This window comes from Salvelinus namaycush, chromosome 37 (assembly GCF_016432855.1).
Source record: "Salvelinus namaycush isolate Seneca chromosome 37, SaNama_1.0, whole genome shotgun sequence".
NCBI lineage: Eukaryota > Metazoa > Chordata > Actinopteri > Salmoniformes > Salmonidae > Salvelinus > Salvelinus namaycush.
Window position 1 is genome coordinate 7,822,246 of NC_052343.1, and position 27,319 is coordinate 7,849,564.

The 27,319-nt window shown below is 44.7% G+C and overlaps 1 protein-coding gene across 1 annotated transcript in view; it reads right to left on the reverse strand.

The window, feature by feature from the left end:
* Positions 1 to 27,319, reverse strand: part of LOC120031419 (nucleolar GTP-binding protein 2-like) — a 38,075-nt gene that overhangs the window by 2,138 nt on the left and 8,618 nt on the right. Inside the window, exons 5-13 of the mRNA XM_038977158.1 lie at positions 20,548 to 20,732; positions 20,195 to 20,261; positions 19,398 to 19,556; positions 14,271 to 14,384; positions 13,489 to 13,617; positions 8,195 to 8,299; positions 7,286 to 7,444; positions 6,489 to 6,596; positions 5,443 to 5,939 (exon numbers count right to left, since the gene is read on the reverse strand). Of these exons, the coding sequence (XP_038833086.1) occupies positions 5,443 to 5,939; positions 6,489 to 6,596; positions 7,286 to 7,444; positions 8,195 to 8,299; positions 13,489 to 13,617; positions 14,271 to 14,384; positions 19,398 to 19,556; positions 20,195 to 20,261; positions 20,548 to 20,732 (1,523 nt within the window). The remainder of the gene's footprint in view (positions 1 to 5,442; positions 5,940 to 6,488; positions 6,597 to 7,285; positions 7,445 to 8,194; positions 8,300 to 13,488; positions 13,618 to 14,270; positions 14,385 to 19,397; positions 19,557 to 20,194; positions 20,262 to 20,547; positions 20,733 to 27,319) is intronic.

Sequence of the window (27,319 nt, forward strand, 5' to 3'; positions counted from 1 at the left end):
GGTTTCAATGATGTTTCTAGAAACAATATCTCTTTCATCATCACTCAATACCTAGGTTTACCTCCACTGTTTTCACATCCTACCATACCTTTGTCTGTACACTATACCTTGAATATTTTTTATCGCCTCATAGCTTTTAGCCGTACCCTTATCCTACTCCTCCTCTGTTCCACTGGTGATGTAGAGGTGAATCCAGGCCCTGCAGTGCCTAGCTCCACTCCCATTCCCCAGGTGCTCTCATTTGATGACTGAAGTAACCGTAAAAGCCTTGGTTTAATGCATGTTAACATTAGAAGCCCCCTCCCTAAGTTTGTTTTATTCACTGCTTTAGCACACTCTGCCAACCCGGATGTCTTAGCCGTGTCTGAATCCTGGCTTAGGAAGACCACCAATAACTCTGAAATCTCCATCCCTAACTACAACATTTTCAGACAAGATAGAACGGCCAAAGGGGGCGGTGTTGCAATCTACTGCAGAGATAGCCTGCAGAGTTCTGTCCTACTATCCAGGTCTATACCCAAACAATTTGAACTTATACTTTTAAAAATCCACCTCTCTAAAAACAAGTCTCTCACCGTTGCCGCCTGCTATAGACCACCCTCTGCCCCCAGCTGTGCTCTGGACACCATATGTGAACTGATTGCCCCCCATCTATCTTCAGAGCTCGTACTGCAAGGTGATCTAAACTGTGACATGCTTAACACCCCGGCCATTCTACAATCTAAGCTTGATGCCCTCAATCTCACACAAATTATCAATGAACCTACCAGGTACAACCCCAAAGCCGTAAACACGGGCACCCTCATAGATATCATCCTAACCAACTTGCCCCCTAAATTCACCTCTGCTGTTTTCAACCAAGATCTCAGCGATCACTGCCTCATTGCCTGCATCCGTAATGGGTCAGCGGTCAAACGACCTCCACTCATCACTGTCAAACGCTCCCTGAAACACTTCAGCGAGCAGGCCTTTCTAATCGACCTGGCCCGGGTATCCTGGAAGGATATTGACCTCATCCCGTCAGTAGAGGATGCCTGGTTATTCTTTAAAAATGCCTTCCTCACCATCTTAAATAAGCATGCCCCATTCAAGAAATGTAGAACCAGGAACAGATACAGCCCTTGGTTCTCTCCAGACCTGACTGCCCTTAACCAACACAAAAACATCCTGTGGCGTTCTGCATTAGCATCGAACAGCCCCTGTGAAATGCAACTTTTCAGGGAAGTTAGAAACCAATATACACAGGCAGTTAGAAAAGCCAAGGCTATCTTTTTCAAGCAGAAATTTGCTTCCTGCAACACAAACTCAAAAAAGTTCTGGGACATTGTAAAGTCCATGGAGAATAAGAGCACCTCCTCCCAGTTGCCCACTGCACTGAGGATAGGAAACTCTGTCACCACTGATAAATCCACTATAATTGAGAATTTCAATAAGCATTTTTCTACGGCTGGCCATGCTTTCCACCTGGCTACCCCTACCCCGGTCAACAGCACTGCATCCCCCACAGAAACTTGCCCAAGCCTTCCCCATTTCTCCTCCCAATTCCAGTCAGCTGATGTTCTGAAAGAGCTGCAAAATCTGGACCCCCACAAATCAGCCGGGCTAGACAATCTGGACCCTTTCTAAAATTATCTGCCGAAATTGTTGCAACCCCTATTAATAGCCTGTTCAACCTCTCTTTCGTGTCGTCTGAGATTCCCAAAGATCGGAAAGCAGCTGCGGTCATCCCCCTCTTCAAAAGGGGGGAAACTCTTGACCCAAACTGCTACAGACCTATATCTATCCTACCCTGCCTTTCTAAGGTCTTCGAACGCCAAGTTAACAAACAGATCACCGACCATTTCGAATCCCACCGTACCTTCTCCGCTATGCAATCTGGTTTCAGAGCTGGTCATGGGTGCACCTCAGCCACGCTCAAGGTCCTAAACGATATCTTAACCGCCATCGATAAGAAACAATACTGTGCAGCCGTATTCATTGACATGGCCAAGGCTTTCGACTCTGTCAATCACCACATCCTCATCGGCAGACTCAACAGCCTTGGTTTTTCAAATGATTGCCTCGCCTGGTTCACCAACTACTTCTCCGACAGAGTTCAGTGTGTCAAATCTGAGGGCCTGTTGTCCAGGCCTCTGGCAGTCTCTATGGGGGTGCCACAGGGTTCAATTCTTGGGCCGACTCTCTTCTCTGTATACATCAATGATGTTGCTCTTGCTGCTGGTGAGTCTCTGATCCACCTCTATGCAGACAACACCATTCTGTATACTTCTGGCCCTTCTTTGGACACTGTGTTAACCCTCCAGACGAGCTTCAATGCCATACAACTCTCGTTCCGTGGCCTCCAACTGCTCTTAAATACAAGTAAGACTAAATGCATGCTCTTCAACCGATCGCTGCCTGCACCTGCCCGCCCGTCCAGCATCACTACTCTGGACGGTTCTGACAACTACAAATACCTAGGTGTCTGGTTAGACTGTAAACTCTCCTTCCAGACTCACATAAAACATCTCCAATCCAAAGTTAAATCTAGAATTGGCTTCCTATTTCGCAACAAAGCATCCTTCACCCATGCTGCCAAACATACCCTCGTAAAACTGACCATCTTCCGATCCTCGACTTCGGCGATGTCATTTACAAAATAGCCTCCAACACCCTACTCAACAAATTGGATGCAGTCTATCACAGTGCCATCCGTTTTGTCACCAAAGCCCCATATACTACCCACCACTGCGACCTGTACGCTCTCGTTGGTTGGCCCTCGCTTCATACTCGTCGCCAGACCCACTGGCTCCAGGTCATCTACAAGACCCTGCTAGGTAAAGTCCCGCCTTATCTCTGCTCGCTGGTCACCATAGCAGCACCCACCTGTAGCACGCGCTCCAGCAGGTATATCTCTCTTGTCACCCCCAAAACCAATTCTTCCTTTGGCCACCTCTCCTTCCAGTTCTCTGCTGCCAATAACTGGAATGAACTACAAAAATCTCTGAAACTGGAAACACTTATCTCCCTCACTAGCTTTAAGCACCAGCTGTCAGAGCAGCTCACAGATCACTGCACCTGTACATAGCCCATCTATAAATAGCCCAAAAAACTACCTCTACCCCTACTGTATTTATTTATTTAGCTCCATTGCACCCCAGTATTTCTACTTTGCACACTCATCTACTGTCAAATCTACCATTCCAGTGTTTTAATTGCTATATTGTACACTGCTCAAAAAAATAAAGGGAACACTAAAATAACACATCCTAGATCTGAATGAATGAAATATTCTTATTAAATACTTTTTTCTTTACATAGTTGAATGTGCTGACAACAAAATCACACAAAAATGATCAATGGAAATCAAATTTATCAACCCATGGAGGTCTGGATTTGGAGTCACACTCAAAATTAAAGTGGAAAACCACACTACTGGCTGATCCAACTTTGATGTAATGTCCTTAAAACAAGTCAAAATGAGGCTCAGTAGTGTGTGTGGCCTCCACGTGCCTGTATGACGCCTGGGCATGCTCCTGATGAGGTGGCGGATGGTCTCCTGAGGGATCTCCTCCCAGACCTGGACTAAAGCATCCGCCAACTCCTGGACAGTCTGTGGTGCAACGTGGCATTGGTGGATGGAGCGAGACATGATGTCCCAGATGTGCTCAATTGGATTCAGGTCTGGGGAACGGGCGGGCCAGTTCATAGCATCAATGCCTTCCTCTTGCAGGAACTGCTGACACACTCCAGCCACATGAGGTCTAGCATTGTCTTGCATTAGGAGGAACCCAGGGCCAACCGCACCAGCATATGGTCTCACAAGGGGTCTGAGGATCTCATCTCGGTACCTAATGGCAGTCAGGCTACCTCTGGCGAGCACATGGAGGGCTGTGCGGCCCCCCAAAGAAATGCCACCCCACACCATGACTGACCCACCGCCAAACCGGTCATGCTGGAGGATGTTGCAGGCAGCAGAACGTTCTCCACGGCATCTCCAGACTGTCACGTGCTCAGTGTGAACCTGCTTTCATCTGTGAAGAGCACAGGGCGCCAGTGGCGAATTTGCCAATCTTGGTGTTCTCTGGCAAATGCCAAACGTCCTGCACGGTGTTGGGCTGTAAGCACAACCCCCACCTGTGGACGTCGGGCCCTCATACCACCCTCATGGAGTCTGTTTCTGACCGTTTGAGCAGACACATGCACATTTGTGGCCTGCTGGAGGTCATTTTGCAGGGCTCTGGCAGTGCTCTTCCTGCTCCTCCTTGCACAAAGGCGGAGGTAACGGTCCTGCTGCTGGGTTGTTGCCCTCCTACGGCCTCCTCCACGTCTCCTGATGTACTGGCCTGTCTCCTGGTAGCGCCTCCATGCTCTGGACACTACGCTGACAGACACAGCAAACCTTCTTGCCACAGCTCGCATTGATGTGTCATCCTGGATGAGCTGCACTACCTGAGCCACTTGTGTGGGTTGTAGACTCCGTCTCATGCTACCACTAGAGTGAAAGCACCGCCAGCATTCAAAAGTGACCAAAACATCAGCCAGGAAGCATAGGAACTGAGAAGTGGTCTGTGGTCACCACCTGCAGAACCACTCCTTTATTGGGGGTGTCTTGCTAATTGCCTATAATTTCCACCTGTTGTCTATTCCATTTGCACAACAGCATGTGAAATTTATTGTCAATCAGTGTTGCTTCCTAAGTGGACAGTTTGATTTCACAGAAGTGTGATTGACTTGGAGTTACATTGTGTTGTTTAAGTGTTCCCTTTATTTTTTTGAGCAGTGTATTTACTTTGCCACCATGGCCTATTTATTGCCTTTACCTCCCTTACCTCATTTGCTCACATTGTATATACTTATTTTTCTACTGTATTATTGACTGTATGTTTGTTTTACTCCATGTGTAACTCTGTTGTTATATGTGTCGAACTGCTTTGCTTTATCTTGGCCAGGTCGCAGTTGTAAATGAGAACTTGTTCTCAAACTTGCCTCAAACTTGCCTGGTTAAATAAAGGTTAAATAAAAATTTAAAAATATTTTAAAAATTGACGTTGTTGAGCGAGGGCGTGAGCTGACGTTCACCAGCGAGAGAGACAGTTGGTGAGTGCACGGAACATGACATAAATGGTGATCGAAAACCCCATCTATCAGACAGAACGGTATGAGCAGCTGCCAATCCCCAGGTGCCTGGACAGTGAAAAACAGGGCATGTTTCACCTCAAAGGACCCAGGCACCCTTCATCTCTCTATGGCTTCATCCCAAATGGCATCCTATTTCCTACATGGAGCACTACTTTTGTAGTTCACTATCTAGGGAATAGGGTGCCACTTGGGACAGAGCTATGCCGGTCTTTTGGACAAGAACCGGGGTTGATGTGGGTTTATTAGAAAATAATAAAGCACATCTTCAGAACAAGACTGAAATGATAAGTGGTGGGGAGAACGGAGAAGAATAAGACAAACCGGATGGCGGAGAAGCGCTTGAGTCTGGCCCGGTCCAGGAACTGCTTGTACTTTGCAATCTTCCCATCCAGCTCGCGGATCGTCTCACGCGAACTCTTTTTTTCCTCTACCTTGGCAGGCTGACCGGCTGGGGTGGTGGCGGCACCCTCAGCATCTCCAGCTGCTGTCTCCCCATCCCCCTTCTCTTCATCTCCATTTTCATCTTCCTCCTCATCCAAGTCTGAGCCGGACAGGTCCGAGAAAACGAGGTAGGCGGTCTGCACGGGTGCCAGGTCTTCATCGTTGAACTCGGGCGCCACATTGATCTTGCCGAAGTTCTGCCGGACGTTGGAGAGAATCTTCTGCACCTGCTCATGTTTGTGTTTCTGCTGCTGCTGGGCCTCCTGCTCGGCCGACACGGCAGCCACCACCTCCTCGCTCTGCTCCTCTGTTGCTCCTTCTTCCTGTACACGCTCTGTAGCTTCTGGTGCCCCCTCCACTGGCAGTATATCCTTGCCCTGAAAACAACACACCAGTCAGTACAACTTTCATAATCATGGCTAGGGTCCGATTCTCCTGAAGTGTGAACTTGCACACTCATTCGACGTGGATTTAAAAATGATGGAAACTCCCTCCAGCCAATGCTTACACCGATCCAATGGGGAGTGTGCAAGTGCACACTGCAGGAGAAAGGGAGAGAATTGGGATGCATGCAGACCATGTGTACATTTCAGATTGAGTAGACAATATTGCTCACCTGAGAGGACCACAACAAAAATACGACTTTGGGTTTTAGCCTCAATCATTTTAATGTATGCATCGTTGTCCCCGGCTGGAGCAGCTTTATCGATTTTTACTTGTCAAATAAATCTAATAAAAAAGATAGCTTGAGCAAAGTCAATGTGACCATGCATGCACTCTTGGCAAGGCCTGTGATGATATTTTATGTTTAGGCAGAGGGTGGCAGACTACAACCAGAATATGTGCTAACATTACTGTTGAGAATGTCTCTTTATTTTCGTATGCGAGGAAGAGAGTTTTATTCCAGCCGTTCGTCCACCTCTCACCTCATGCTCTCCCTCACAGCCAGGGGGTTTTACGAAGAAGGGGATGCGTCCTCTCTGCCAGTCGTTCAGCACCATTTTGGAGACACAGGTAAGGTCTGGCTCACCACCCTGCAACAGATAATGCATTAGGGAAACATGAGAAGGAAATAAAGTAAGAATAAATGGAGTGTCCTTATATAGACCTTATATTCCACTCGGGGTTTATGGGTTCTAAATAAGCTAAGTAAGCTTTAGGGTCAAGTGTTGAATTTCAAACTGATCCAAAAAATGGCCCATACAAAAACAGAGTGTATATTTAGGGAAGATAATTTGTACCACTGACCTACAGCTTGTCAAATACACAAAAGATAAATCCTGAATATAACACACCTTTCAGGACTAAAGTATATTGTGACATTCAAATTCCCTTAACCACAAAGAGTTATAAAAGATCATTCAGGTAGATGAAAGATGGTCAGAAATGAAGACAAGCAGCCCAGGCTATGTAGCCTGGTGGTCTCAGATCTGTGTTGTCTTGCCAATCCATATGGTCATTAGCATGCCAAACAACAACCATAAGAGCTGGCGATGAAGCACAAATGGATCTGGGGGCGACCAACAGCCTACGGACAATTACCCTGTACCGTGACTTCAGCCCCCATTGATACACTCCAGGGTTATGTTAATTAAGTACCAAACGAGACAACTGACTGAAACAGGGAGGGACTATCCGGTCGTGTCCAATAAGAAACACTTGTTGTTTTCCGTTAAAATGTTTTCCTACAGTGTGCGCTAATTAATATGACCCAGGCAGTGACCTTGTGGAGTTTGCCCATGCGCATCGCCAGTTTCTCCAGGAAGTCCTCTGGAGAGCTCCAGGTGGGGATGCGGTACGTCTTCTGGATGTACTCTGGTTTGGCCCGCTCTAGCACTGCCGGGATATGCTCCTCCGGGTTACGGATCTTCTCCACTTGCACCTGGGAAACAGCAGTGAAGCATACAATGACAATGCTACAGGTTTAGACATGGAAGTATAAAAAAAATGATCAGGGAGAAAGTTAGATGCACAAATATCATACCCCCAAGACATGCTAATCTCTCACCATTAGGGGAGGTTAGCATTTTTGGGAGTTGGGGGGGGGGGGGGGGGGGGAGTATGATATTTGTTCATCTAACTTTCTCACCCATCATTATTCACTATTCATTCAGGAATATCTGTAATCATGGTAGCATCCACATTAATATACAAGTGTTCAGAAACATTCTATTCACCATGAAAGTGACTCCAAAATGATCCATTATTTACCTTTTATTTCTATTGGGGACAAAATGATCTGAAACGCAACTTAAACAAACAGAAAAGGCATCCAACAAGTTTAGTGTCCCAAGCTTGATGAAATCATTGCATGCTGGGAATATGGGACCAAATACTCACCTTTTGACGACCTTAATACACAAGTGAATTTGTCCCAATATTTTTAGTCCCCTAAAAGTAATTTCCAAACAGATTACCCAACATGGATGAAAATACCCTCAAATTAAAGCTGACCATCTGCACTTTAACCATTTCAAATCCAAAGTGCTGGAGTACAGAACCAAAACTATTTCCCACTGTCCCAATACTTTGAGCTCACTGTATAACCCTGCCTGCTCAAATAAAATAATAAAAAATGGTTTACTACAAACAAAACAACCATATAGATTATTGATGGAGAAAAATAACATACCACTCCTTTCAACACGATGTCGCTCTCGCTGTCTTCAGAGGGGTAAACTACACCAGGGCAGTCGATGAGGAAGATGCGTCGCATCAGGGTGATGTACTGCCACACCTGGAAGAAGAGACCGGGCCCAAGATCAGCTAAATCACAGGGTCTAATGACTTTCTACTCAGAACCTATTCACAAGAACTCACCGGTTTGGGACAATTTCATTTCATTTGATAATGTAGCAGAAATGAAGACCCTACTGCATCAACATAAACAAAACAGATCTTAAAAAGAGGACAGACCCTTCAGAGCACACCGCAGAACTGTCCACATTTACTTTTCGTCAGCCAACAAGGTGAGTAGGACTAGCGACCAGCAAAAGCACTAGCTTTTGTCAATCTACTATCCCCCATAGTACAAAAGTTGAATTATTGTATTCTGCCATTAGCGGGAAAACACCATTATCAAAAGGGACCGCAAATGCGATTATGCATGTAATGCTTTTATTATAAAGGTGCATTTTTATGGTGAAAATTATCTTCCTCAAACTTGAAACTCAGTTCTATAGCTGCACCATCGAGAGCATCCTGACCGGTTGCATCACCGCCTGGTATGGCAACTGCTTGGCATCTGACCGTAAGGCACTACAGAGGGTAGTGCGTACGGCCCAGTACATCACTGGGCCAAGATTCCTGCCATCCAGGATCTATATAATAGGCGGTGAAGTGGAAAGCCCAAAATATTGTCAGAGACTCCAGTCACCCAAGTCATAGCCTGTTTTCTCTGCTACCGCACGGCAAGCGGTACCAGAGCGCCAAGTCTAGGATCAAAAGGCTCCTCAACAGCTTCTACCCCCAAGCCATAAGACTTCTGAACAATTAATCAAATGGCCACCGGACTATTACATTGACACCGCCCCTCCATTTGTTTTGTACACTGCTGCTACTCGTTGTTGATTATCTATGCATAGTCACTTCACCCCTACCTACATGTACAAATTACCTCAACTAACCTGTACCCTCACACACTGACTCAGTACCAGTACCCCCGTATATAGCCTCGTTATTGTTATGTTATTGTGTTACTTTTTACTTCATTTGGTAAATATTTTCTTAACCAACAGTGCAGTTCAAGAAGAGTTAAGGGCTTGTAAGGAAGCATTTCACGGTAAGGTCTACACTTGTATTTGGCGCATGTGACAAATAATGTTTGATTTGAAGTCGCCAAAAAAGGTATGCATCGTTTCTTGCCTTACACTGGGCATCATTCACAAGTGATAGGCTAATATTGTAACTCAAACTATTCTTGATTTAAATATTCTTTACATATACAAAATAAAATCTGAAATTTATTTTGATTTACAATGGACCATTACAATGCACCTGTCTCGAAACAGGGGAAGGGGGAAAAAAATACATGTCATCTATGCTTAAATAGCAAATGGAGGATGCTTTTCCCGTGGTTCATTTTCATGCCTGCCAGGTAGGCTATACTCCTGTTGCAAAGACAAACAATGTGCTTAATACTAGGAAAGTTGAGGTATAAATATAGTAGACCTAGCCTATAGAAAGCTGATGGGATCCTCTTATTTTTAATAGAAGCCATCACTCTGTTTTCTCACGCAATTGCATAGCCTATAGAAATGTTGCGCAACATGAGCTCTCATGAAGGTTTTGATTATATTTTTGATGACATTTGCATTGTCAGAGTGATTAGAAGGACAGAGTGCAGAGTACCTGGCAGTTAACGAGTTTGGTAGGCTACTAATAATCATCAGCCGTATCAGAGCTTGGAGAAGCCTAATTAGCATGACTAAACGATCACGTAGAATTTGACTACCTTCAAGACTCGTGACCACTGGTGTGGCGGTAACACGGTCACCGTAACAGCCCTAATCAGGTCTACCACCGTCGTGTCGTCGGCAAACTTAATGTGTTGGAGTCGTGCGTGGCTAGGCAGTTGTGGGTGATTTGGGAGTACAGGAGGGGACTAAGCACGCACCCAGAGGGGTCCCCATGTGGAGGGTCAGCGAGGCAGATGGGGCAGCCCATCAGGATCTAATTTAGGTCTGATTTAGGTTGTTTATCTACTTGCCCAGAGTCAGACGAACTCATGATTACCATTTTTATATATCTCTGCGTGCAGTTTGAAGTTAGCTTAGCGCAATTGCTGGAAACCTCCCGGTACAGTAGCCAGCTCCTCTTAAAGGCAGGGGAATAAACCTAACTACACCAAAACTGGGTGGTTGGTCATTTATAGTCTTACAAATCTATACATAGTAATCAATATTTTATACATTTGTTAATTTCAATGATCATCAATCATACAAAACTAGATTCCATCCACTTCCTCATTCTCTGACCAGTTGTTGCATAGAGATTTAGAGCTCGCAATGTTGTATCGGTCTCAATGGCGCTGCCCGTGTGCTTACAGACGCTATAATGGGACAGATAAAACATTACTAGCTCTATAAATCTCTATGCAACAACAGGGAAATAATGAGGAAGTGGATAGAGTCTCAGATCTTATGATTATCAGTGAAATTAACTAGATTGTTTTATCAATGCTAGTTAAGGATACCATAGTTATCACGTTTCACATTGAATTTATAAAACTACAAGATGGTAAGACCTGTTTTTAATTCAAATGTTGGTGCCACTCTGCACACAAGCTTGTTAGCTAGCTCTGGTCTAGCTTTCAAAATCCAGGCGGCATTATGTGTAATGTACTGGAACAGTGTCATGACTAAGGGCTGGCTCTGGTCCAACGTTAGTTAAGCCAAATCTCTGAAATTCAAAGACATTAAAGTAGGTATAATTCTGTAGGCCTAATTCAGATAATGCATGTCATAAGAACAAGATGCCCAGTGCTCTCGTTACCCACAAAATATCAGACCCTACACTACAAGCACAATTATTAGGCAAGTGAGTATTCTGATCGTATCATTATTTCTATGCACATTTTCCAACTTGAATGCTTATTGGATTTAAATCATTTTCAGGTGATATGTATTGTGTAATGAGGGAGGGTGTGGCGAAAGTGAATAACACATATCAAGGTGTGCATAATTATTAGGTAGCTTCATTACCTCAGGTAAAATGGGCCAAAAAAAAGATTTAACTGACACTGAAAAGTCAAACATTTTAAAATACCTTTCAGACGGATGCAACACTCTTGAAATAGCTAAACTATTGAGGGGTGACCACCGGACAATCAAACGCTTTGATGCCAATAGTCAAAACGCATGGAGAAGAAAAGGCAAATTAACTGCAAAAGACTTGAGAGGAATTAAACGTCAAGCTACCAGGAACCCATTATCCTCCAGCGCCACCATATTCCAGAACTGTAACCTACCTGGAGTGTCCAGAAGTACAAGGTATCAAGTGCTCAGAGACATGGCCAAGGTCAAGAAGGCTGAAACACTACCACTACTGAATAAGATTCACAAGTTGAAGCGTCAAAATTGAAAGATCTGTCTTCAGGTATGTTTTTTTTGCCCAAAGGTTTTATGGACAGATGAAATGAGAGTGACTCTTGATGGACGGGCCCGTGGCTGGATCAGTAATGGACACAGGGCACCACTTCGAGTCAGGCGCCAGCGAGGTGGAGGACGGGTACTGGTATGGCCTGCTATCATTAAGGATGAGGTAGTTGAACCTTTTCGGGTTGAAGATGGACTGAAACTCAACTCCCAAACCTACTACCAGTTTCTGGAAGATTCTTCCTTCAAGCAGTGGTACAGGAAGAAGTTGTCAGCATTCAAGAAGGCCATGATCTTCATCCATCACATGCATCCAAGTACTCCACTGCTTGGCTAGCCAGCAAGGGCCTCAAAGATGCCCGAATAATGACCTGGCCCCCTTCCTCACCTGACTTAAATCCTATTGAGAACTTCTGGGCCCTTCTCAAACCTGAGGGAAGACAATACACCTCTTTGAACAGCATTTGGGAGGCTGAGGTTGCTGCTTCAGCAAAAGTTGATCGTGAACAGACAGACTTCATGGATGGAAGGCTCATGGCAGTTATTGAATATTTTTGAAAGGCCAACATTTTTATTAATTGTCATTTTGTGTTACTTATCTGTTACACTTACTCTAAAAATGTAGAATAAACAAGTGAGTTGGGGGAAATTATTTTTGTAATTTAGTTTCTTAATAATTGTGCACACATATATTCCCCTGAGAAAGACAAAACTCACTTTTCCTTTGTTAAACACTCAGGTTTGAGGTAAATAACATTTGATTGATCAACAATAAAATGAATCCTGAGGAATACAATTTGCCTAATAATTGTGCACGCAGTGTACACTTGTCTGTCCAATGCATGTACATAGCTTGCCCGCTCCATAGCAAGCGGCTCTCTATCCATTGGTGAAGTAATTTAATGTTGAGGTAAATTTGAAAAAGTATCGATTTCGAGGAACACAAAATAACGGACGAAATTGGAAAATTATTTCAGTTCCAACCCCTGGTAAGAAGGTCTCCTGCTTTTGAGAGGAGCTTGCTACTGTACTGAGAATCACATTGCTTTCTCTTCTGCCTGAAAACCAATACTCATATCCCCATTTGGACGACGGAAGGAAATATTTTACAAGCTTCTTTTTTTTTTTTTAAACACAGAAACAAACGCATTGCACATCCATTCAAACAACCGGGGTGTGAGAGAGTTAGAGACAGGAGGGCCAGCCTAATGCTGAACAACCTTGTTTGGCCACAGACAGGCAGACAGACGCTAGCAGCCTCTGGCGAGAGCCACCTTGCATTGGGCGATAAACTCTCGCTGGTTACGCGCCGATCTGATAGATCCCAAAGGGGAGAAAGAAAAAAAACTTGGATCTCGTTTGCACGCTCACAGCTCTGGCAACAGACGGCCAACTCCGATAGCATCACCCTCAGTGGGGTTTCCAGACCTCCAGATCCACCGTTTGGTTCCAAACAGGATGAACAGGTCCAGAGAGAGGAAATGAAGGATGAGGGTTACTGTTTTTTGCTTTTTGGGCATGTCTCTGCCAGGTATCAGACGTGTATAATCGAGGCGGAGGGTTTAAATACATATACTTCAGCGCATCGTTGGGAAGTTACTTAGGATATAAGTAGCACACTGATACACAAACAATGCAGCCTGCAACATTCTATTCTGTGCTCTCTCTTAGCAATCAAGGGAATTGCGTGAGATCGTCCCCCCCTGCATTGGCCATTATTGAGATTACATGGACGTATGTACATTGCTCATCATGACACCCCAAGTATCAATATGGGCTTATGTTCAAGTGTTATTTTAAAAAGGTATTTTTGAGGGGAACAATACCATACCTTGGTCTCACCGGCGAGGGGTGCCACGTTGCAGACCTTCTTGGAGCGTAGCGTGTTGATGACAGAGCTCTTTCCCACGTTGGGGTAGCCGATGAACCCAACGCTGATCTGCTTCTTGTCTGTGTGGAGCTGAAGAGGCAAAACAAGTTAAAATAGCAGTTTCCTGAACAACAGTCTATACTTAACCTGTCTTCAATTCCGGACAGCAACAACTCCAGACCACACTTTGATGTAGGCCAATACTAATAAAACATGTGATCACGTAATCTAAAAAAGCTTGTTTTCACCAGCAGAAAATAGCTACTGGAAGCAGATAAGTCTACACCATGGATCAAAAATCTGTCAAAACCAAGAGGTAGGCATAAATATTAGTCTCTAAACTTTTTCCCCAAAAGGTAAAATTCTAACAGCCATTGGTTTTTGTACAACCCGATCATGGCAACATTGGTATGTTTCCTACTCAACACAGTTATCTTAAACCCAACAGAGAAAATGTCAGCGATATACCTTTCAACTTGATTTATGTTAACTAAGCCTGTGCTCTCCTCTGAGCATCCAAGGCCCTGTTTTATGGCTCGTGCGTACCAAAAATAGCTCGGCAGCAGATGTGAGGACCCCGAGCGGAGCCGTATGCTCATAAGGGTGTTTAGAGTCGGGTGCCATGACAAAAGTTGGCCATTTGTACCAACCTCTGCTCCTTAGGGACCTACTTTTGACCAAATGGGGAGTTTAGTTCGGTCCGTGTCGAGTGGGGGACTCGTGTGTGAGAAGGCGGTGCCTACCTTGCCAAACTGCCTGAGGAGTTGGATGAGGGAGCCCTTGCCAAACGAGTTGGTGAGGCTGGCATGGAAGGCCAGGGTGGGGTACTCTGCAGAGAGCACGGCTACCCAGCGTTTCTGGTTTGAAGACAAAACAGACAGACCTAAGTCAGACAGACATGGACATACATTTACTCTATGTGAAATGTTAGTTTGCACAGCACGTGTGTCAGTATGAAAGTAAAGCATGTCGATAGTAGTCTACAAACCAGGCGAATGTCAAACACATCAAATATCCTGCAAGTACGCACAATTCAGTTGGCCATTGAACCATTTATGTCTAGAAATGTATCATTACTCTAGGGGTCGGGCAGCATCTTCTCTGATAGTGATGGAGTAAATAATATATGAGGGGTGGTTACACAAGATTAGCACTGAAGAATAACCCATTTAACACAGGCACAAACAATGTGTCATTCCAATGTAAGTCTGACATTCATTCATAATGTGTGCTGAACAGTGCATCTCTAGTGTATTCTACTGACACGACAGCAAAATCCCGCAGCACATCATGAAAACAGTTGGCGTGGACACCATCCTTCCTGTTTTGGTGACCCCCGAATCCACACACATGTTATTTGAGGCCACAAGCTATCCTTTGTCAAGGTAGAGCAAGCATGATACGGGATTGAAAAAAAAAAGAGTTGTGGATAACTACTTACATAAAACTCTGGAGAACATCAACTCACTCCAGAAAACAATTGGCATAGAAGGCATTGCCAGTCTTTGATCAAACACTACTGAGCCAAACCAAACTGAGCTGGTTTATTTTCCATCCGCCATAGTTGCTGGAACCGTGTTGAAAAAGACAATGTGAAAAGAAACTCAGCTGAGTACAGTTTGGGCCGGCACAACAGAGTGAACGGGGTACATGTGTAGGCTTGGCCAGAGGCGTGGACTCGAGTCACACGACTTGGACTCGAGACGGACCCAAATCACAATGATGACTTGAGACGCGACTTGATAGAAAATAAAACTTGAGACTTGGAGCCTTAAGACTCTGGACTCGACTTAGACTTGGAAATTATCTGGGCAGGTTTTTGTCACTACTCACCATGCAGCCAGACAGCATCGCACTTGAAATAAAAACTGATTGGCTAGTGAAACGCACACTCGGCCCTCTGATTGGACCAGCAAGCTCTCAATCAACACAGGTCGGGTGGGGGCGGAGCATCAAGCAACAATTACTAGCATAGCTGGTCTTACGGCAAGTCAAAATTGCTTGGAATTGATAATTGAGTTACGAAGCTTGCATTAGGAATTTGTTGCTAAATTAATTATTACATAAACAAAATAATGAAAATGGCTGTCTGGTAGCCTCAATGGTCACAAAATCGTGATCGGACTATAAAAAGGTTCTATCTGCACAAAGCATAGTTCTGAGATATTGGGCATCAGATTTCACATACTAGATATCAGAACTGTTTTGTAGTGAATAATAATTTTTAAAACCCATTAAAAAGGTCCTCACCATAAAAAGTATCAAAATCCTGCCACATTAGAAAATTATTGACCATCTGCAATTGCAGATAGATCTTCATGACTCAGAAATGTCAATCTTTGTTCAGCCATAAGTTTGACACTTCACCTATGTTCAGTTTTTAAGAAGCCTTTAGCAATTTGAATACATTAATTATAGAATAGCACCATTTTACCAAAATATAAAACATACATTTCTTTATTTTTATTTTTTATTTATCCATTATTTTACCAGGTAAGTTGACTGAGAACACATTCTCATTTACAGCAATGACCTGGGGAATAGTTACAGGGGAGAGGAGGGGGATAAATGAGCCAATCGTAAACTGGGGATTATTAGGTGACTGATGGTTTGAGGGCCAGATTGGGAATTTAGCCAGGACACTGGGGTTAACACCCCTACCCTTACAATAAGTGCCATGGGATCTTGAATGACCTCAGAGAGTCAGGACACCCGTTTAACGTCCCATCCGAAAGACGGCACCCTACACAGGGCAGTGTCCCCAATCACTGCCCTGGGGCATTGGGATATTTTTCTTTTTAGACCAGAGGAAAGAGTGCCTCCTACTGGCCCTCCAACACCACTTCCAGCAGCATCTGGTCTCCAATCCAGGGACTGACCAGGACCAACGCTGCTTAGCTTCAGAAGCAAGCCAGCAATGGTATGCAGGGTGGTATGCTGCTGGCAAATGTATTATGATCAGACGAATTACTGTTATCACTGAACAACGATGTGACATACTTGATAATTTTTTTTTAACCTTTATTTAACTAGGCAAGTCAGTTAAGAACAAATTCTTATTTTCAATGACGGCCTAGGAACAGTGGGTTAACTGCCTCGTTCAGGGGCAGATTTTTACCTTGTCAGCTCGGGGATTCGATCTTGCAACCTTTCGGTTACTAGTCCAACGCTCTAACCACTAAGCTACCTGCCACCCCTTTAAAGATTTCTGACACCGTTTTTTGCTTGTGTGCCATTATTGCTGGTTAGACTAGCCTAAAACATACAGTGCCTTGCAAAAGTATTCACCCCCCTTGGGGTTTTTCCTATTTTGTTGCATTACAACCTGTAATTTAAATAGATTTTTATTTGGATTTCATGTAATGGACATACACAAAATAGTCCAAACTGGTGAAGCAAAAAGTATTATTACCTGTTAAAAAAATATATATATGAAAAGTGGTACGTGCATATGCATTCACCCCCTTGCTATGAAGCTCCTAAATAAGATCTGGTGCAACCAATTACCTTCAGAAGTCACATAATTAGTTAAATAAAGCCCACCTGTGTGCAATCTAAGTGTCCCATGATCTCAGTATATATACACACACCTGTTCTGAAAGGCCCCACAGTCTGCAACACCACTAGCAAGTGGCACCATGAAGACCAAGGAGCTCTCCAAACAGGTCAGGGACAAAGTTGTAGAGAAGTACAGATCAGGGTTGAGTTATAAAAAAAAATCCAAAACTTTGAACATCCCACGGAGCACCATTAAATGCATTATTACATTTTTTTTAAAGAATATGTCACCACAACAAACCTGCCAAGAGGGCCGCCCACCAAAACTCACAGACCAGGCAAGGAGGGCATTAATCAGAGAGAAACCAAGAGACCAAAGATAACCCTGAAGGAGCTGCAAAGCTCCACAGCGGAGATTGGAGTATCTGTCCATAGGACTAGTTTAAGCCGTACACTCCACAGAGCTGGGCTTTAAGGAAGAGTGGCCAGAAAAAAGCCATTGCTTAAAGAAAAAAATAAGCAAACACATTTGGTGTTTGCCACAAGGCATGCGGGAGACTCCCCAAACATATGGAAGAAGGTACTCTGGTCAGATGAGACTAAAATTGAGCTTTTTGGCGATCACGGAAAACGCTGTCTGGCGCAAACCCAACACCTCTCATCACCCCGAGAATAACATTCCCACAGTGAAGCATGGTGGTTGCAGGATCATGCTGTGGGGATGTTTTTCCATCGGCAGGGACTGGGAAACTGGATCAAAAAGTGTGTAGACTTCTGCCTGAAGCCCATACACGCCGCAGTGTACATGTTGGACCCCAAGCATCCTGGCAAGAGCATCCTGTCGGGTGCAGCGATCAACAAGGCCTATGGTGTCATCACTACTGTGTCTCGCCACCTTGGCCTGGATGACAGCAAGGTTCTTGGCAGTCTGGCAAAGTACACTTCCAAGCAAGGGCTTTGGGATGGAGATGCAATATGGCAGTCGTCCCAACATATCTCATCAGCCACCTGGTGGAAGGAACTTTGTTGATCTGAGGCTCTTTCCGCTGTTGCCTCCATCATCCTCCAAATCCCACCAACATCAGCCACCTCAGAGCGCAACTGGTCCTTGTTTGGGAACACACACCAAAGCACGCAACAGGCTGACCAATACAAGGGTTGAAAAATTGGTCGCCATCCAGGCAATTTTTGGGCTTTTTGAGCCTGACAATGAGCCATCCTTAACAAGGTTGGAATGTGACGTTGAAGAATAGGCCTCAGAGTCTGATGTTCAAGAGGTGGACATTGAGGAGGTCCAGAGAGAAGACATGGAAGCCTGAGAGAAAGCCACCAAAGCTTTAGTCTCTAGACTATCACTGACTATCACTATCACTATTCTAGACTGTTAACCTACAAAGCGTTACATGGGCTTGCTCCTACCTATCTTTCCGAGTTGGTCCTGCCGTAGATACCTATACGTACGCTACGGTCACAAGCCGCAGGCCTCCTAATTGTCCCTAGAATTTCTAAGCAAACAGCTGGAGGCAGGGCTTTCTCCTATAGATCTCCATTTTTATGAGAGCACACTTCTCCGGCATGCCAGTGGCCATTGAAGCTGAGCATTTGCCCACTGAAGTCGGTTACAACACCGAAAAGCAGTCAAGACCCTGGTGAGGACGACGAGCACGCAGAGGAGCTTCCCTGAGACGGTTTCTGACAGTTTGTGCAGAAATTCTTTGGTTGTGCAAACCCAGTTTCATCAGCTGTCCGGGTGTCTCAGACGATCCCGCAGTTGAAAAAGCCAGATGTGGAGGTCCTGGGCTGGCGTGGTTAAGCGTGGTCTGCAGTCGTGAGGCTGGTAGGACGTACTGCCACATTCTCTAAAACGACGTTGGATGCGGCTTATGGTAGATAATTTCATGTTAATTTATCTGGTAACAGCTCTGATGGACATTCCTGCAGTCAGCATGCCAATTGCACACTCCCTCAAAATTGGAGATGTGTGGCATTGTGTTGTGTGACAAAACCGCACATTTGGCCTTTGAAAAAGTGTGCAGGCCTTCTTGTTCTTTACTGGCTTTGTATTGTCCCCAGCACAAGGTGCACTGTGTAATGATCATGCCGTTTAATCAGCTTCTTGATATGCCACACCTGTCAGGTGGATGGATTATCTTGGCAAAGGAGAAATGCTCACTATCAGGGATGTAAACACATTTGTGCACAACATTTGAGCATATGGAACATTTCTGGGATCTTTTATTTCAGCTCACGAAACATGGGACCAACACGTTACATGTTGCATTGATATTTTTGTCAGTGTAATACGCATACACAATAATTATTACCCCCCTACACGTGCATTTGTCTCAGGATAGAGTAAAGGGATCTCTTACCGTGACCCAGGTAGGGATAAGGTCACACTTGTTGAGCACGAAGATCAGATGCTTCCAAGGCTTCTCCTTCCTCATGTAGGTCTCGATGCTCTGCGAGCGCGTACCCATGGGGTCGCGGGCATCCAGCACCTGTATGATGACGTCTGACGAGTCTATCACCTGTGGGTTAAGGAGTGATATTGAGAGAGGAAGACAGAGTCAGGGTTTGGGCATAACCAGGAGTGAGAGTTCGTAGTTGATCTAAACTCATTTCAAATCACTATATTTCAGAAGAAAAAAATTCAGTGATGTAAAGGCGCAAGCATGACTGTCACTGTGGTCCATTTTTCCTCTATGGCAGTGACTGAGGCTGCATGACTGCAAAGCCTAGTCAGACTGGCCTGCTTGTTCTTACAGGTGATACGCTCGCGTATTCAACCTCATCACTGCCTGCACACCCCAGCTCGCCATCACGGCTAAATAACATTTTAAAACTGATAGAGGTGCACAGAAAGAATGGAGAGAGAAAAGCAGCTGTGTAGACTAATGGCTTGTTAGGGGATGCGGATGGCTGCTCACAGCTGTCACACGTGGTACTATTGGATGACGCATTCTGCTCTGACATATCGGACATCACGCTCTGAACATTGATATTCTATTTGTAGGAAGCGTAGGGATGCATTCTGTCATTCATTTCGATATGAGAAACATAGTGGCAAGTTTGCATCCCTGATACCTGCACCGTATGCAGTATCTATTAGGAAATATCAAGGTGAACTAAAATAAACATTCCTAGATCAGATAGAAAGATGCTGTACCTTGTAGAGTTCTCCCCAAATCCTCTTCGACTGGCCCTTCTTGAAGATCTCCTCACGAGCGACCTCTCTGTGTGTAGATTACATACAGTGCAACAGGTGCCACACCCCAACATTAACCACAGACTGGAACTGCTCATGTGGTCCAACATACAGTCTAAAGCTAGGCTATATTATCAAAACAAAGAAAATGGAGTATCTATCATGGAATTGGGGTAGTAGTAAATAGAAAATGGTTAGTAGTTATTGGTATACCTGAAGAAGCCCAGTACGTTTGGAAGGCATTGTCACTGTCAGTCAAAGTGACATCAGTGACAGTAGCCAGTGACAAAATTAACAGGCGCTACTGCACTCACCTGACCCCATCGTCCTCTGTGACCAAGTCGCGGTCCTTCTCAGTGCTGTAGGTCTGTGCCAAGACCTCAGCCTGTTCTGCCAGGTCCTTCACGTCTCCCACCATCAGGTTGGGTCGTTTACGCTGCGCCTTGGGCCCGAACGTGGTCTCAAAGCCCTCGGTGTCCAGGATGTGTACCTTAGAGTTCTGCAGAAGACGGTGGCCAAGGGGATGAGACGGGGGGAGATAATTTAGACAAAATTGTTTGACAGACTGCACTGGTTAGATAAGAGGAGGAGAAACAGGGGCTTTTGCAATCTATTTGAGAGGCCATTCTATCACAGCTGCTTCCTGAGAGAAGCAGCAGGAGGGAGACATTAGGAAGACAGACAGGGGGAAGACTTTACGATAGATGTGAAAGATGGATGTGGAAATGTGGGACGATAGATGCGATTATGTCTGTGCTGTACTCTCTTATTATGGTCTTCAAATGGGTGTCTGAGCTCTATAACCATAAGTGTCCTCAAAATGTCTGCAAGTTGTTCAGCTGCCTTACAGACAAACCACAACCCAGGGGGCTGGAGAGGAGCAGTTCTGTGCTCGCCCAACAGATTTACGGCCGCCTGCGTTGTATCACAGAGTGTGGCTTTGTAATGCTGCATGCAATGCAAAATAAATGCTTCCGCTAAAGCAACAGTTTCTTTCTCTCCCTCTCTCTCGTTGCGAAGAAACAAGCAGAGTAAAAACCCAACGGCTTGGAGGGGGTAACAGTTGGAACACAACTCTTGTGTGGAACAGTAGTAGAGAGAAAGAACAGTGATGTAGAATTCCATGTGTGTTCCGTGTGAGGTATAGGTTAGGTTATAACTAGTTGGAGCAAACTGCAAAGCTTTATGCGACGGAGCTGGTGGCCATGTTCCAGGGGTTCTACCAATAAACAACGGTGGAGAACAAACACAGCACACAGAACCTCAAGTATGCAGTGAAACTGTCAATAAACTGCATTGTCTGAGCCAGATCTGATTAGGAGTTAAATTATCCTCCGACACAACCGTAAAAGGTAGCCTTAGTCCTATTGCAACACGGAGAGAGAGAGAGAAAACAAACAGTTTTACGGATCTTGTCAAAAGCAACGATGTTTAAGATTTCAGCTTCACCTTGACCATCCGCCAGGATGTTTTAGAGGTTGTTCTTTCTAAAACGATGTGTCCATCACCTCCAGTTTCATTCTTCCACCCCTTCTGGTCTTGTTTTGAAGTATTCTAATGCTAAGCCTGGCTTTTTAAATTAAAATCTAACAGTAAATTACCTTTTTTTCCTTCCCCTTGGGGGGGGGGGGGGGGGGGGGGGCAAAAACTCCAAATACGTGCTACTGACTGAAGACAGAAACTATGGTGAAAACATCACCATAAAATAGAATAAGAGACCTGACAAAGACCTTGGCGAGAATACTCTGCCAACAAACAGTGAAGATCAGGAACAGATCAGAAGACGGAGAGAGAACCAAAATTGACATCCAATTAAAAATTATTTATGCAACGTATCTGGACTTGCTCACATTGCTTTGGCATGGGGTTCAATTCCCTAAATGGCGTAAGACATAAAATGGCAAGAGGAAGGAGGAGTGGGGAAAGGAGGGAGAGTAAAAAAGGAAAAGGCCATTCATTTCCAACAGCTTTGAGCGTCTTGAAAGGTCTTGCACGCATATGGAGCTATTTAGAAGGGAAAGAACACAGAAAAACTCAGTCAACAACAATGTTCAGAGAGAACATGAAGAACTGGACAGAAGTATTGTTTGTAGTCTTTTGGGGTGTTTTTTTTTAGCTGGGCGAAATGGACAATAAGTCATATTGTGATACATTTGACCATGTTGCTCGATAACAAATACAAGAACATTCACTGCACATTAGTGGGCTCTGGACAATTACCCAGTAAGACAGAGATGGCAGCCTATGATTAAAAGAGCTATTATTTCACGGAGCATATACAGGGAATGCATGACTAATATTTTGATATGAAACCTGTCAAAATAAGATCCAGAATGATCTGATTTATTTTTGGCTCTTCAGAGAATTTGATGACATCTTTGTTCATATTGGCTTATAAACTAAATTATTCAAATCCCGAGGAAGTGCAAACTCAAAACATTTTGCTAGATTGATAACTCAAAATATTTTAGTGTTTATATATAGCCATGTAGGATCATTTATTAATCCATCAGTAAAAATGTAGGCTAATGTCCTACAACAACAACTTTCCAGTGCCAGGCGTAGGCTACTTAATGTTTCTAAAACAGTAGTAGCTTAAAAAACTGTAATTTGCCTGCAGTAGCATTTGTCAACGGTCATATGCTTGTGCTTCTCAGAATGCATCTCTCCCTCCACCATGCGCACAGCTCACACAGCAGCAGGCCGCGAAACAGGGACAGGCAGCAGGAATCAACATAATGCATAGGCTATTACGGTTGAGAAAATAATGGTTTTAGAGTAATCTACAGGAACATTGTGTAGCAAAATCACCCGGGGGCGCAAAGTTGGCCAACTGCATCGAACTCTCTCTTGCAAAACACAACTCGATACAGGCAGGTTGGTTCATTGTGAAGCGGATCAAAACGAGCGGGAATAGGCCAGTTGGAGAAGAAGATCCCACCTGACCTGTCAACCCGTGCATTTTTCACCTCACAAATACAGCCTGGTTAAACCGGAATGAACGCTCAGTCTGGTGTATCCAGGCTCTAAGAAATAGGCTACCTGAAGAAAACAGAGTAATGATTTTACAATAAGTTAACTTTCAGCATAAATAAAGAGAAGGGCACTCAACTTGTACAGCACTGACTCAGATGACTGATGATTGGTTAAAATAAAAGAATAAGATGATAGTTGGAGTTGGAGTTGTATTGTTAGATTTCAGTGAAGCCTTTAATTTTATTGATCATAAATTGTTATTGAGAAAAAACTCACTTGCTATGGCTTTACATCACCAGTCATCACATGATTGCAGAGTTATTTATCCAACAGAACCTAGAGAGTGTTCTAACATCAGATACAGTATATATACAAAAGTATATGTGGACACCCCTTGAAATGAGTGGATTCGGCTATTTCAGCCACACCGTTGCTGACAGGTTATAAAATACGAGCACACAGCCTCCCAGGTGGCGCAGTGGTCTAGGGCACTGCATCGCATCGCAGCGCTAGCTATGCCACCAGAGACTCTGGGTTCGCGCCCAGGCTCTGTCGCAGCCGGCCGCGACCGGGAGGTCCGTGGGGCGACGCACAATTGGGCTAGCGTCGTCCGGGTTAGGGAGGGTTTGGCCGGTAGGGATATCCTTGTCTCATCGCGCACCAGCGACTCCTGTGGCGGGCCGGGGCCAGTGCGCGCTAACCAAGGTAGCCAGGTGCACGGTGTTTCCTCCGACACATTGGTGTGGCTGGCTTCCGGGTTGGAGGCGCGCTGTGTTAAGAAGCAGTGCGGCTTGGTTGGGTTGTGCTTCGGAGGACGCGTGGCTTTCGACCTTCGTCTCTCCCGAGCCCGTACGGGAGTTGTAGCGATGAGACAAGATAGTAATTACTAACAATTGTATACCACGAAAATTGGGGAGAAAAGGGGAGAAAATTAAAAAAATAATAATAATAATAATAATAATGCAAAAACAGCATTGGAGAAGTAAAAGTGCAATATGTGCCATGTAAAAAAGCTAACGTTGAAGTTCCTTGCTCAGAACATGAGAACATATGAAAGCTGGTGGTTCCTTTTAACATGAGTCTTCAATATTCCCAGTTAATATGTTGTAGGTTGTAGTTATAGGAATTATGACACATTGACTATTTCTCTCTATACCACTTGTATTTCATATACCTTTGACTATTGGATGTTCTTATAGGCACTTTCGTATTGCCATCACCCACTTGAAGTCATAAACAGCTCTGTGTATCAAGCATTGCTAAGAGCTGCTGGCAAACGCAGTAAAGTGCTGTTTGAATTAAGCCTGCTGCTGCCTACCACCGCTCAGTCAGACTGCTCTATCAAATCATAGACTTATTGATAATAAACACACAGAAATACAATCCTTGGTCATTAATATGGTCAAATCCGGAAACGATCATTTAGAAAACAAAAAGTTTATTCTTTCAGTGAAATACGGAACCGTTCCGTATTTTATCGAAGGGGTGGCAACACTACGTCTAAATATTGCTGTTACATTGAAGGTTGTGCAATGTTATGTCATAATTATGTAAAATTCTGGCAAATTAATTATGGTCCTTGTTGGGAAAAAATGGTCTTCCCACAGTTCACAACGAGCCAGGTGGCCCAAACTGATACATATACCCTGACTCTGCTTATACTGAACGCAAGAGAAGTGACACAATTTCCCTAGTTAATATTGCCTGCTAACATGAATGTCTAACTGTTGTTGGAATTAAGGCTACCCCCCCCCCCCCCTCCTTTTTCAATTTCAGCCTGAAGACATAACCAAATCTATCTGCCTGTAGCTCAGGCACAGAAGCAAGGATATGCATATTCTTGCTATCATTTGAAAGAAAACACTCTGAAGTTTGTGTAAATGTGAATTGAATGTAGGAGAATATAACACAATAGATCTGGTTTAGATAATACAATGAAAAAACCATACGTTTTTCTTTTTTATTGTTGCATCATCATCTTTAAAATGAACAAGGAAAAACAAACATTCAGATAGGATGATGGGGACAATTTCAGTGAAAAACATAAGCCAACAGTACTTGTGCAAAGTTTCAGAATGATAACTTCAGGATTGAGTGTGCTACATGACATTTATCATGAAGTCACCCAGGTGTCCCACACAAGTAGCCCAAATGTACCCAAGTAGCCAAATTGGTGAAGTTATACATTTTGAAACAAATAACTATATACAAAATACCAAAATGGTATTCTAACACCCCCCCCCAAAAAAAATGGAGAAATAAATAAATGTACAAAATAACAAGGGTGACCATTTACACACTTTCAATATTTGGAAGAGCCTCAGTCCTCTACACAATATTGTGCTGCTGATGCCAGGTGCCATAGCAGTCTCTTTCTGCTGTAAAGCAGAGGGTCACCAAGCATGTGGTGCAGGTGATGGGGGACTTCATTTTGCAAAGAACACAGCGACGCCTCCATGCTGTACCCTTTTGGCCCCGAGGCACATCCATTCCTGCAGAAATACATTTGGGCAGACGAACACCACTTGTGGCAGGAGCAGAAGGGACAGAGGTAGAGGGGCCAGAACGTGGTGCAGTGGTGCTGTAGCCAGCAAGCTCCCTGATGAGCAGCTCTCTGAATGCTAGCTGTGAGATGAAGGGCTTTCCACAGCTCTTAGCCATTTCCTTGTGTAGGATGAATGCATTCACCACAGCAATGTCGATGAAATAATAGAAGAATGTCTTGTACCATTTCATCGTCTTATGGAGAACATTGTAATAGCCTATCAGCACATCTGACAGGTCCACACCTCCCATGCTCTTGTTGTAGTCCTTCACTGCAGCTGGAATGGGGAAATGTTTTGTGGTCCATGCCCCAGTAGCGCCCTTCACACGCCTGACGACGTGATCGCCACTGAAGGATTTGTGGATTGTTGTGCACATCACCACCTTTCTGGTATCCATCCACTTTACAAACAGCAGGCCATCTTCACGGATCCATCGCATGGTCCCCCGCTCAGCCTGCTTAGGCATGTCGTTCACCTTCGTCTTCGGAAAGCCCACCCTGTTGGTACGAATGGTGCCACAAGCCCACACATCCCGCTTCCTAAGGTCTGCAAACAGGGTAGGGCTTGTGTAGAAGTTATCCACAAACAGTTTGTAGCCCTTCCCTAGCAGTTGAAAATCCAATAACTCCATTACAGAGTCATAGCTAAGTCCCTTACCGGTAGCAAAACTGTTCTTCCCCTCAGACAAAAAAATTGCATGTGTAAGCACACACAGAATCAGCCAACACAAACAGCTTGTAACCCCACTTGGTTGGTTTGTTTCTTCTAGGACAGTGTGCCAACGCCCTTCTGTCCCTTTGTTAGCAGGTTGCACACTTCCCCTCCTCCACTTCTTTGTCAGTGCCTTCACACCTCTAGATGGACCGGGAGGTGTGGAGCCGGAGACAGCAGGGTTCCGGCTGGATGAACCAGCTTCAGTGGGGGATGGACACCTTGGCACAGGGGGCTCCCATTCGGAGTCAGTGTCACTGTGAAAGAAAATGTTCAGTTAGAATAGTTTCACATATGAGCCCTGTATCAACAGGTCTAATAAACATATATATATATATATATAGAGTACAGGGAACATTAGGTTGAAGTGCTGTTCCATTTCACCTTGGCCATTGTTGTGGGCCTGCCTCAATTTCATGTGGGGGTGGGGTGGAGCGGCAGACACACGCATCTCGACCATGCTCCCTCTAATCCACAATATGTTGACTGAGTGGAGGAAGCATGGTCGCTGTGTTGAGATGTGTGGGTTTGTTGGTGGATGGAGCGAGACATGATGTCCCAGATGTGCTCAATTGGATTCAGGTCTGGGGAACGGGCGGGCCAGTCCATAGCATCAATGCCTTCCTCTTGCAGGAACTGCTGACACACTCCAGCCACATGAGGTCTAGCATTGTCTTGCATTAGGAGGAACCCAGGGCCAACCGCACCAGCATATGGTCTCACAAGGGGTCTGAGGATCTCATCTCGGTACCTAATGGCAGTCAGGCTACCTCATGGAGGGCTGTGCGGCCCCCCAAAGAAATGCCACCCCACACCATGACTGACCCACCACCAAACCAGTCATGCTGGAGGA